This window comes from Vigna radiata, chromosome 6, assembly GCF_000741045.1.
Source record: "Vigna radiata var. radiata cultivar VC1973A chromosome 6, Vradiata_ver6, whole genome shotgun sequence".
NCBI lineage: Eukaryota > Viridiplantae > Streptophyta > Magnoliopsida > Fabales > Fabaceae > Vigna > Vigna radiata.
This window is the reverse complement of record NC_028356.1, coordinates 1,031,043-1,043,822: the sequence shown is the minus strand read 5'-3', so window position 1 is coordinate 1,043,822 and position 12,780 is coordinate 1,031,043. Positions and strand designations below refer to the sequence as shown.

Genomic DNA, 12,780 nt, shown 5'->3' with positions numbered 1-12,780 from the left:
CATAGGCTGATGACAAAAAACCAGATTGCTGTTGATTAGAAACAAGGAAACTGATAAGATAAATGGACACCACAAAATTTCAAAAACTGCTGCAAACACAACTTTTTCCCATACTGAATTTCAAAGGATTTCTATTTAGTAATCATATGAACATTGACTTATGTTAATAAGGTTACATCATAACCTAAAGTAATAGAATTCTTTGAAATTTAAAAGTGTAATTTGTTAAGTTTAAAGATTAAAATAATAGTAGTAGATGAAGTTTAAGACTAAATGCGCAGTGTTGAAGATAGAATTTGAATTTAAATTATTATTTTACTTAGTTAATAATAAGTTTTAAATATTTAAAGTTATTTTCTGTTTTTAAATTGTTTCTTATTTTTAAGTATAAGCGGTTAACATTGCTTATATAAATGTACCTCATTTGAGAAGGAAAATATGAATGAATCAGAGAATTATTTCCCATAATTATTTCAACATGGTATCAGAACAGGTTTTTTGATCCTTTACTACTTTGTCTTTACTCTCTGCTAGGGTCGACCACCATGGCCACCCGCAGCCCCTTAAAATCTCTTCTTTTTTTTCTTGAATTTTTTTATTGGATCTTTTTCTTCTTGAATTCTTCTTGAATCTTTCCTTTTTGAAGCAATTTTTTGAATTTATTTTCTTGAATCTTTTCCTCTTGAATAATTTTCTTTTTGAATTCCTTTTCTTGAATCTTTTCTTCTTCAATATTTAATCAATCATCTTTTTGAACTCTTTCTCTTAAATTATTTTAATTCTTTTACTTGAATCATCTCTTTCTTGAAGTCTTTTTTATGTGAATCTTTTTCTTTTTTTAATTTCTTCTCCATCCACTCTTGTTCTTGAATGGTTCTTCTTGGCTTTCTTGTTATTGAATCTTCTTGTTTTTGAATTTTCTTCTTGTTCTTGAATCTTCTCTTGCTTAATCTTATGTTCTTGAATTCTTTTTTTTTCTTTGACTGGTTGTTTCCTTATCAAGACACTGGTGCATTTGGTGCCTGGTGGTTGTATAGTTGGCATTCCTCATCTCTATTTCATTATCTTGACCTTGGCTCATTGTGGGAGGAGGGTTTGAAGAAGATGGACAGAAAACCCAATCAAAAAGTGTTGCAGCTTCTGTATTTGGTATTCTTGATCGAAATCACAAAGTGTTGAATCTGGATTCACATTGGAACAAGTGAAGGGAGAGATTAAATTTTAAAACCTTGTGTATGAAAGTATCATAGGACATCCATTCTTGACTAAGGTTGAAGATAGAATTTTGAATTTAAATTATTGTTGCACTCACTTAGGAATAAGTTTTAAATATTTAAAGTTTTTCTATTTTTAAGTTCTTATTTTTAAATATAAACTGTTAATATTACTTATATAAATATATCTCATTTATATAATTATTTCTTATAATTGTTTCAACAGACACCTTATATGATTAAACACAGAGAATAAAATGACCTAAATATGAATTTTATTATCCCGTCACATAGATATGAATTTTATTTATTCAATTAATAAATGATAGTTCTTAAAAGTTAAATTAATGTAAAAATACATCATATGATTAAAAAAAAATAATATTTAATTAACAATACTTACTTTTGAAGATAGTAGTAAGTTTGATCCGCTACGGAAACCATCTTTTATTATTTTTTTCAAAAAAAAAAAATTGTCTTACCCTTAATAAGTCAACCTTTCTCGAAGAATCAATATTATACCAAGAAATTGGAAAAATATGATTTTGTTTTAGTTTGTCAAAAAACATGGAGAAAAAATATTATAATATTCATCTAGAGTCATTACTTTTGTTATTGCATTATTTTCGTAAAATAAAATAGTTATAGGGATTTGTGTTGCTTTGTACACGTTTTATTTTCCTTATATTATTAGTCCTATGGGATGAACAACACTAAAAAACAGATTATAATTTTATGAAAGTTATTAAAAATTATGATAATATGTAATAAAATGCTAAAACATATAATTGCTTTGTTGACGTTTCGATCAGTAGTTCATTATAATTTTAAATTAATGTAAAAAATAGCATAATTAAAACTTACTATTTTGTTAATAAAAAAGTAAAGTATAATTTATATGTTAAAATATAAATAAATGTTAACTATAAAATTTCTTTAGCTCAAATTTTAACCAAACGATGTATAGAGTTTGTAAAAATATGAGAGCAAATTGGTGATACTTTTGCTACTAATTTTAAATGGCTGTCGGTCTAATTAATCACATAATCCTTATAGTTTTATAGTTATTTAAATTAAATAGTCCATTTAATATATTATATTTACATGTTTAAAAAGAGAAATATATACAAACATTATGGTAGCAAATTAGAGTGATTAATCTTTAACTCCTAAGCCATGTAAGTATTTAATTTATAAAAATATATCATTTAAGAATTAAATATAATGCTTATGTTTATTTGGATTCAAATTTTATTTAATAATGTTACATAAATTTATTTTATAGAAAACAGCTTCTCCAAAATTTTCAATCATACTATAATCCTATAATTATTGAATGATGATGAGAATAAAACATTTTTTGCTTTATAAAGCATGCTAGGATCATATAATAGACTTCAAAAACAATGTCATGCCGAATTTAAAGGAAAAAAAAATACTTTTATTTAAAATATATTATGCAAGTATTTTAAGTTCAATATTAAAATTATATAGAGCTATGCATTTTTATTCAAAACATTTTAAATTACAAAAAAGGGTCAAATGTTATTCTCTAAAGAAAAAAACACAGTTTTTCCAGTGTGATACTAACTAATATAAAAGAAATAGAAAATAAAGTATAAACTATTCAGATTTAGTAAAATAGTGAAATTAAATATTTAAAAGTATGAATAGTTAAAATAAAATAAAAAAACTAAACTTAAACATAAAAGAAATCCACTAATAAAGAGAGAAAAAACGAAAAATCAAATGAAACCATCTCATCTCAACCCTAAATTCTAAACAATCATAGATAAGAACATGATAGTGAAATAGCTCTGGATTAGATCCATAAGCACAGCTTTCTCTTTCATCTTTTTTTTCATTCTCACATTCTTATTTCACTCTTTCTTTCACATCACAGTTTTCGTTACATTCTCTCTTTCCACCTTTACACCCTATTTTTTGAGGTGTACATTTATTGGCACCCAACACCAATGTCATTACAACAACTTATCACAACATTGAAATAAATCTCAAATGATTATAAATATATTTTTCCTGAAGCTCCAATGACTTTTGTAAGAAAATTTAAAGAGTATGAATTCAAGAGGAGGTGACAGATGAGTGAGACTGGTAAAAAAATGGCCTCCAACTTCCAACTAACCCAGTATAGATAGAACCTGTAGACACTCCATTGCCAGTCAAATTTGAGTTAATATCCTTCCAACAATGGGAAAAAGTTACAGGAGATATCAATTTGGAACTTTCCCCCTGCAATAAAATTTATAACTCATTAAGAATTAACCTTGTAGTAAATCATGATTATGTTTTAAAAATAGATAATAATGAAGGCTCAGAATCCATGGTTTAGAACATTTAACTGTATCCCTTAGTTTACAACATTTATACCCACGCCTCAAACAAGCATCAAAAGCATTAGTTAACAACGTGATTTGAGAATATGGACATAGCATATCGACCACTGCATGATTATTGTATTGTTTTTAATCATGAAATATATTGCTGAAACATCTATAAGAATCTACACAATACATTATGCAATATTACAATCTTCCAAACAGATCACAACATGTGGCACATATGTAATCACACAAACAAATGAAGTTATAGACATTCGTTCCAAGAAAAATCATCAAACACGAATATCCGTGTGAATCTGAAACCCATACTAAATATTGGTAAAAGTTAGAATGATGTGTAGCATAAAACAATCAAAACTAATTTACATGAAGCGGTCGGATACTTTGGAATTTGAATAACTATTGTAATTAGTAAGAATTACCTTTGAGGCTAGGACCATATACTTTTTCAAAAGAACCGAGGACACAAAATTTTTGCTGTCTCAGAATTTGCATAATCAGTGGGAAAAGGGTTATCAAAGCAAGCACTTTCTGAAAAGACCACCACTTAATTCGGTTTAGAAGCCAGTAACAGTACAATATACACAACCTGTTCTCAAGACAATCTTGTTGCATGTTGAGACTTTGCCATTTCCCTTAAGACAGCACCAACAATCGCTGCCTGCTCAAGGCAATCCACCTTATGCAAAGCATCTAAAAGAACAACACATGTTTTACTATATATACGACATCCTTTAAGTCGAGTTTCCTCAAAAAGTGTATAGGCATCCATTGCCTTATTGGCATTGCTTAATCCTTCAATCATAGCATTATAGCAAGCTGAATCAGGTATGCCCCCACTTGACTTAAATCTCACAAAGAGGTCTTTTGCCTCTAGAACGTTCCCAACCCTTGCTAGTCCCGAAATCATGGTAGTGTATGTGATAGTATTGGGTTTTAACCCTTGTTTCTGCATTTCTTGCCAAAACACAAAGGCCTTGTTAAATTTTCTAACCTTACAAAGACCATTTATCATAATGCTGTAGGTTACTTCATTTGGAGGGCATTTCATGTTTTTCATGTTCTGGAAGCACACAAGAGATTCATCAATTTCCTCAGCTTTCACTAATGCATCAAGTAAGCAGTTCCATGTGTAAGTGTTTGGATTCAGACCTTTCTGCATCAACTCCTCCAAAATCAGATATGCTTCGTCAATCCTTCCAACCTTCCCAAACCCATCAACAAGACTACTATAGACCACTACATTCAAATCAACACCTTTTGATTTTGCTTCTTCAAATAACATATATGCTTCGTCAAGTCTGTCAATTTTTGCAAGTCCATCAATGACAGAACCATAAGTTACAACTGTTGGTTGGAGACCCTTTGCCTTCATTTCCTCCAGTAACTGGTAAGCTTTGTTGACCTTTCCAGACTTGCAAAATCCATCAATAACAATGTTGTAAGCACGGGTGTCCAAATATAATCCTTGCTCCTTCATCTCATAAAACAACTTGTATGTTTCGTTTGAAAATCCTGCTTTCACAAGACCATGAATTAAAATTGAGTAGCTCGGAACATTAGGAGTTAAACCCCGAGCCTTTATTTCCTCAAATAAAGCCCTCCCTTTCTCAATTTCACCAGCTTTGAAAACACAATCCATGTAATTATTAAGGAGCATCAAATCAGGAGAACAGCCCCTATGTATCATCTCTTTATAGATTTTGTGACCATCCTCCTTCCTACCACACTTGAAGAAATTCCTAATAAGAGATGTATACACCACAGCATCTGGAGTCTGATCAGAATCCAACATCTTTTCATAAAGCAAATAGGCATCATTCACCCTGCCATGTCTGCCTAGGCCATCAATAAGTGAACAAAAAGTTACTGCGTCAGGGCTGCAAACTTTATGGTCCAATTCTAAAAATAAGGAACAAGCTTCATCAAGCTTTTGAGCTTTACATAGTCGATCAATCATAATATTTACAGTCCTGATATTAGGGAATAAGCCAGCCTCTTTCATGGAATCCCGAATTTTCAGAGCAGCTTCATGGTCCCCTCCCTTACAAAGCATGTCAACTAAAATATTGTAGGTTGCAAGATTTGGTGCTGCATCTATTTTCATTTCTTCAAAGACTCTAAATGCTTCCTCAATTTTTCCCTTCCTTCCAAGACAAGTCAGAATGCAATTATAGGCAATTACACTAGGTATACATCCTTTTCTCTTTTGCCTCTCAAGTAAGCTGTATGCTTTATCAAATTTCCCAACTGAACCATAACCCATTATCATCGTATTATAAGCGTAAACACAAGGGACACTCCTGTTTCTATCAAGTTCTTCAAACAACTCTACAGCTTCATCCAACCTCTCAGCCTTGCAAAGAACCCCTATCATGCTAGTATATGTCACGTCATCAGGTATCAACCCTTGTGATTTCATTTCATGAAAGAATTTCCAGGCCATATCCAACTTACCAACTTTTCCAAAACAGTCAATGCATACATTATAGAGAACAATATCAGCATTAAAGGAGTTACTCTTCATCTCATCCAGCAAGGATAGAGCAGCATCAATGCGGCCATCCCTGGCAAATGCACGAATAAGTGTGGTAAACAAATGTACGCTTACCTCATAACCTATTTCCTGCATTTGATGCAAGAGGGTGAGCATGAGATCAGCTTCATGAGCCGCAGAAAGAGCACCAATCAGTGTGGTATAAGCCGAACATGCAGGGCGAAACTTGAACTTCCTCATAGTTTCAATAACACCAAAAGCTTCTCTTAGCTTCCGACACTTGATAAAACTAGAAACCAACTCGATACAAGTATAATCTGAGGGTCCAAATCCAGCTTGACCCATTTCTTCAAGAATCTGTTGCAAGTAGTCCAAATTTCTTGTCCTGGCCATGAGCATGAGAAGTGCGTTGTACACTTCAGGGCAACGCAGCCGTTCAGTCTTTCTCTCCACCCACCTAAAATACTGCAATGCCACCTTCACATGCTTCAACCTCCTTATTACTCCAACTACCAATTCTGGTTGAGGCATGTCATCAAACGTGTTGAGGGCGTCCTCAATTGCAGGTCCCCAGGGACCAGTGTCCAAGACCCGGCATACATCATGCACCGTCTTTCTCATGCCCTCCGATTTCAATGCATCGTCTTGGGAATGGGAGGTATCATGCATAAAGGAATTAACTTTAGCTTTCCCATACAATTCAGACGAAGACCCATTTGAAAAGGAGGATGAAAACTTGCAAGACAAAGGGTCTATTTTCCCACATTTAAGAGCAAACCGAAACTTTAGAACTGCAACCAAAAATTTAAAAATCAGATTACAAAAGGCAACCGTGAAACGGATATACATATGATACTACGAATACAATTATTTAAGGGGAAGAAACAAAAAAAGACGACCTTGGGCCCTTGAGAGAATCTTCATGTGCTCACACACTTCAAATCTGAAATGATTGATACGAACAAAGCAATTGGAGAGAAACAGGGTAAACCATGAACTAGTTGTAGAGTTGAAAGTGAACAAACAAACTTGTTTGTATGTAATGTACTTTTTCTTTTCTTTTCTCTCCTGCTAAAATTAACTGATTCTGAGTTATTGTAAAAATTATTAAAATGACTATTTTTATTGAATATAGTGAAAAAATACATTAAATTAATTTCATAGAATTGTCTTTTTATAATAAAAAAATATAAAATTAATTTAAAATATAAATAAATAATAATAACAAATTAACTAAAAATAAAAATAAACATAAAATAAAAATAATATATCTAATAATTTTTTTTATAAATTTTTTTCTTTCACATATTAATGCCGTATTTAATTTCAGAAACACAGCTTATATGCATAGGATGCAAATTAATTTTATATTGATTTCAACCATAAATTATTATACAATAAATTTATTAATTTTACAATGAATATTTTTAATTGTTTGCTCATAGTAATTTTAATTAATTGATAGAATAAAATTATTTTATATTTAGAGTGCATGATTTGTGTTCATAACACAAGTGGTAATATCAGTAAATTATAGTTTAAATTAAAATTAATTTTGTTTAATTAAATATTCAACTGAAATATATTCGTTTCTTAATTAATCCTCAAGTTATAATAGTATGAGGTTTGGAAATATATATTAATTATCGTTGATATAATGTGGATTATTGTTTACAAATTCAAAACAGAATTTTGATTTATATTTAATTTGACATATAATATTAACAGAAGAAGCATTGATGTCGCAGTTCACTACATGTTCGCTGTAAGCGAGTTCCAATTTTTATTTACAATATTTTAGTCTTTCTATTCTTTAAAGTTGTGATTTTACTGTTTATATTTCCCAGATATTCAATATATCCAAACGAATGTTAACTTTCATGTTATGAAGAGAAGTGTAGACAAATATAACATTTACACCACCTACGTATTTATTAGTACAACAAAACTGTTACATATAATTTCTTTTCCATTAATACTATTATTTGAATACTAATATTGTTTGCAAAACTTAATGTTGTCTAAATAATTTTTAAAAAATAATAATATATTTGAAATGGATAATCCAAAAAGTAATATTAAATCGAGTTACAACGTTAGTAGTATTATCAATTGTATCATTCAAATTATCTTAATGTTATCATGTGTATGTTAATATAGAATTTTTGACAATATTTTGATCCAATAGATATCATTTTTTTATTACATTTAAAATATGTCAATACATTAACACGTAAATAATGAACTGATAAAAAAAAACATATAATGTATCGAAATATTATTAAAAAATTTGTGTAAGATATTTTTCTAAAAGCAAATAGTAACTTATCTACTCACTCTTTCCCCAAAACAACACAATTATCTTCAAAGAATTTAACGAGGATGACAACACTGGAAATTAATTATATAACTACACTCGTATACATTGAATGGAATTTATTTGATGGCCAAGATCAATCTATCATGTCTTGTGGCATAAGTTTTCTAACAAAGTTAATCTCGTTAGACAAATATTTACAAAAACATGATTCCTTATGGTTTACAAACAAAATTAATCTCGTTAGACACCGTTTGGCATATAAAAAAAACTTGATAAAAAAAAAATATTTCATCATTCAAATTGTATAGATCTATTCGGTGCTTGTTTGCTTGTATTTAAAGTTTTGCTAATGAGCATTTTCTCGCGACAATCTAACCAACTGGAGATTTGACCAAATAACTTGCAACAATCTAATTTAATTCAAATAACTTTTGGTAATAAAAACAAAAGTTCTGACAGTACAATAATTAAATATCACAGCCATTGACTAAGTTTTCATACTCAAACACCAACTATTTTTTGGGAAGGTCGCTACTCTTCCATAGCATCCCCTTCAATCACTTCAACCTTCTCCTTCAACGGGGTAATTTTTGTTAAGAGGACCTCTGCAATGAAGAATTTATATTTAGTGCACTGCAGGAATATATTCCATATTTTCTAATCTGATTGAAGAAAAAATGAAGCAGAATAAGGATGTGCAGTCAGAAAAAGAAAATTCAGGCCATTCAGTGTTTTACTATCTTCTCAAACCCTCAGAAGCTATCCTAACTGATTCCATTCTCTGCTACTTTTCTAACACATACACATACTGGTTGTCAAACTGTAAATGCTCATAATCCTTAACCATTGCATTTTCCCCTGCCCTCCACATATGGCCTTAGTATCTGTTACCATTCCATCCTAACATATGTCCAGCTATTAGGTACCTTATATTCATTAATTTGAAAAACATGTACATCAAATTCACAACTCCGTCTATTTAAAGGAATAGCAACAGAAGATGCTATTCACATAATGTTAACTCATCAGTTCAAGAAGATAGTTCAAATTAGACTTACAAGGCGGCAAAATGCAAATTACTAGAATTTGAAAGGAAATTGTAAAACTTCAGCTATTATCTAAGTTCTAGTACTTCACAACACTATATTCCCATTATACAATTTTCACATGGTGAGACACAATGTCATACTAGACTACAAACCATTGACAGTTTACACAATACTATGAAAAACCATAGAGTTGTTGCAGTTCAAGTACAATAAATTGGCAGAGTTTGCAACAAACCTGTCTTTTTGGGGAACTCAAAGCCATTTGGATTGACATAGGTACGTGGATTTGGTAGAAGGTGGTTCCTGAGATATTCCTTCTGTCCCTGTGAAGCATTGGTGAAGAAATTGCATAGAAATTTAAGTTAGATGGCTCTCCTCAAAGAACAAACTGCAGAATTGGGCATGAAGGCACTAACCTTAGTTATCACACAAACATCAACGTTACTTCCACTTCCCAAGTCATTAAAAATACCAGCACAAATTGCCTCAACAACTATCTTTATGCCTTCATCCCTCTACACCACATCAAAAAGTTCATATCAAATTAAAATTTCAACTAGGTTTCAGCATTTTGACATTATAATTTTAAAAACATCACCAGTATCAATTATCGATTGTAACAAATACAATGAGCAATTTCACATTTAGAATTGAAATTGACATATTTCCTTCATATCACTCCATTGAAATGATTATAAATTACACAACTTCTTGACCGAACGCAATCAAACCAGTGTTTATCAATGGCAGAAGGCCAAAGCTTCCAAATACAAACATGTTATTGTGGTCTAAGGAACTGTCATAGCAGACCTCCCTTCACAAATTGCATAGGCAGTTGGAAAAACTATCCATCTCACCATTCCACCGTGGCACCACCACTTAACGAAAATATACCAAATGCACTCCTCTAACAAAAGGTGTCTTTCCAAAAAATACTACAGCAAATTCTGTTCCCTGATATGCTTACTTACACTCAAACTTTCCTTGTACTTGGATTCAAATACAGACATTGCAGCAAGTGAACCTGATCCCATTGTTGCAAATGGAAGGGTGTCAGTAGACCCATGAGGATAAATCTGTAAAACAAGTCATCAAAGGTAATGAGAAGTTGAACTATAGGTATTCAAAACAAGGAAACTTGAGTATAACAGAAAATTTTTAAGCAATGAACTAACTGTATGCAAATGAGGTCCAGTGATATCAACCCCACCAAGCACTAAAGCAGCTGAGACATGACCTTGATAACTGCACAATGGTTTAAAAGAGTCAGATTCAGTGGCTGATAGAGAGAAAATTTACCGGGTGAACAAGTTCTGAAACTCAACTTGAATAGGTGTTTTTTAAGTAGGGTCAGAGCTGTAACAACTCGTGATTCTCGACCAGTGTGATAACGATGTAGTTGCAGCTGTGAGCTAACCATGTCTACAGTAAATAACAAACTTCTCATTTTCAACTGTTCTACTATACTAATAACATCAAGCAAAAACTAAAGATGATCCATATGCAACTACCCCTACGGCATAACCAAAAAAATGTGTAAGAAAGATGCATTTAAAACAAATACCTGTCACAGCCTCTGTATCAGCAGCGGTGCCTGCTCCACAGCAATATATGTTGGGTGCCATATAATGAATTTTCTCACAGTTTTTATCAGCAACTATAGGTCCTTCAGTTGCTCTAGTATCAGCTCCAAGAATGACTCCATCCTGGGGCAAATTTATTACATGGGAAAATTCAACTTTGGATTATAATATACAAATTAAACATTAAGTACAAACATGCAATCAACATATGAAGTCCCAAAACACTGTTTGGATTAAATGACATAGTCATGAACATTCATTATAAGCACAAATAACAAATGGTACAATTCCCAGTTAGTGGACCGTTACACAAGAAAATAGTCTTTACTCTGTAGAAGGAGAAACTCAATTTCAAATTTATAATACAAAATGTTCATATTAAACCTAGGCTGTAACACTAAAATCACAGCCTCATAGATTGTACGTCAGCTAGGTGGAACAATTTTGACAAGAAAAGGCTATAGTAACCCACTTAACATCCACCTTTGAGTTCAATATAATTAGCTGTTCTTAATGTAGCCACTTATATGTTACAAATTTCGTAAATCAATGCAGGAGCCTTATGATATTACTTCTTGCCAACTGTTTCTAAATGCCACTTAAACCAACCAGCGAAAATCATCCATATACCCAAGAACAATGATTTCACATCCTGGACCGGTGAATCTATAGAAACACACTCGCAATCTCAGTTTATAAAGTCACAATAAATAAAGAAGCAAAGAAAAAAGTGAAAACAAACCCTTCCAGAGAACAAGTAAACCTAAAAAAACAAATAAAACATAGCGATGAAGAAATGCATCATAACAGTAGCACAGCACCAAACAGAAGAGTGAATGATTCCAAACCTGAAAAACTAAACCGACAATAGTGGTCCCAGTTTTCAAGAAGGTCGGGGCCTTGAGACCCTTGCTTTCAAGCATTGCATTTCTTCGGCATAGATCAAAACTGAAGCCACCCTTGGGAGGAAGATCCAACGACGGAGACATGTTCCAAATGCGAATCGATCCTGCAGAACCAAGTCAGCAGAACATGAAGTAACTGTTCCCAATTCAACAAAAAAGAAGATAAAAACGCGCGTTCTGGAAACCTAGGTCTTTGAATTGAGAAGAAAGAAAAAGAAAAGAGAAACGAAAAACAAAGTAAGATGAAACGATACTCACAATAAGGAACTGCAAGGGTTTTTCAGATGAACGTTGATTATCAGAAGAAGCTCTTCTTCCGCCGTATGGAAATTTATGCAGGAGTCCAGTGTCTACCAAGGCAGCTCTTAGTTTGGGTCCATCATGCTCCCTTTTCATCTGCACCGTCAGATTTAATCTGAAACAATCAATGGCTGAGATGAATCTAGATAACTTGTACAATGGGTTACTCGATAGCTTGATAGTATTTTTCATTTTTGATGAGTAGATTACTAATATATATAAATAATATATAATTAATTTAGGTAACTCCTTTAAATTTCTAAAATTAACTTTTCTAGTTGTTTTCATTAAGAAGTTGATAGAGAAATTGGAATTTTTTATTTGGTTTTAAACACAAATAAAGACATCTATTCACATATGCAATGAAATATTATCAACACTATCATATATGCACCAACTTAAACTCAACATTTACTACTTTTAATTGTTTCTATTTAAAAGAAAACATTACATGAACCCTAATTGGTGAATTTGAGAGAAAAAAAATATCGTTTAACCCAACAAATGACAATATAATGTTGCCAATATAGAGAATAATAAATAACTCAA

General features: G+C 31.6%; 2 protein-coding genes across 5 annotated transcripts; both read right to left on the bottom strand.

The window, feature by feature from the left end:
- Positions 1 to 3,018: 3,018 nt before the first annotated feature.
- On the bottom strand, positions 3,019 to 7,098 carry LOC106765141 (pentatricopeptide repeat-containing protein At3g06920). 3 transcript variants are annotated; one of them, XM_022781796.1, is made up of 3 exons: positions 6,971 to 7,098; positions 4,000 to 6,865; positions 3,019 to 3,467 (listed from the first exon to the last, which is right to left on the bottom strand). In XM_022781796.1, the coding sequence occupies exons 1-2, from the start codon at positions 6,996 to 6,998 to the stop codon at positions 4,173 to 4,175; spliced, it is 2,721 nt and encodes a 906-aa protein (XP_022637517.1). In that variant the 5' UTR covers positions 6,999 to 7,098; the 3' UTR covers positions 3,019 to 3,467; positions 4,000 to 4,172. The 3 variants fall into 3 exon arrangements, with proteins under 3 accessions (XP_022637517.1, XP_022637518.1, XP_014505135.1); XM_022781797.1 differs by having other exon boundaries at positions 4,167 to 6,865; XM_014649649.2 differs by having other exon boundaries at positions 6,974 to 7,098.
- A 1,582-nt stretch (positions 7,099 to 8,680) lies between these two features.
- LOC106763821 (proteasome subunit beta type-7-B) lies at positions 8,681 to 12,344 on the bottom strand. Of its 2 annotated transcripts, XM_014647977.2 has the most exons (9): positions 12,190 to 12,344; positions 11,875 to 12,035; positions 11,008 to 11,149; positions 10,769 to 10,865; positions 10,619 to 10,688; positions 10,415 to 10,519; positions 9,860 to 9,958; positions 9,679 to 9,766; positions 8,681 to 8,999 (listed from the first exon to the last, which is right to left on the bottom strand). In XM_014647977.2, exons 2-9 carry the CDS (start codon positions 12,013 to 12,015, stop codon positions 8,926 to 8,928), a joined length of 816 nt encoding a protein of 271 aa, XP_014503463.1. In that variant the 5' UTR covers positions 12,016 to 12,035; positions 12,190 to 12,344; the 3' UTR covers positions 8,681 to 8,925. The 2 variants fall into 2 exon arrangements, with proteins under 2 accessions (XP_014503463.1, XP_022637516.1); XM_022781795.1 differs by lacking the exon at positions 9,860 to 9,958.
- Positions 12,345 to 12,780: the final 436 nt, after the last annotated feature.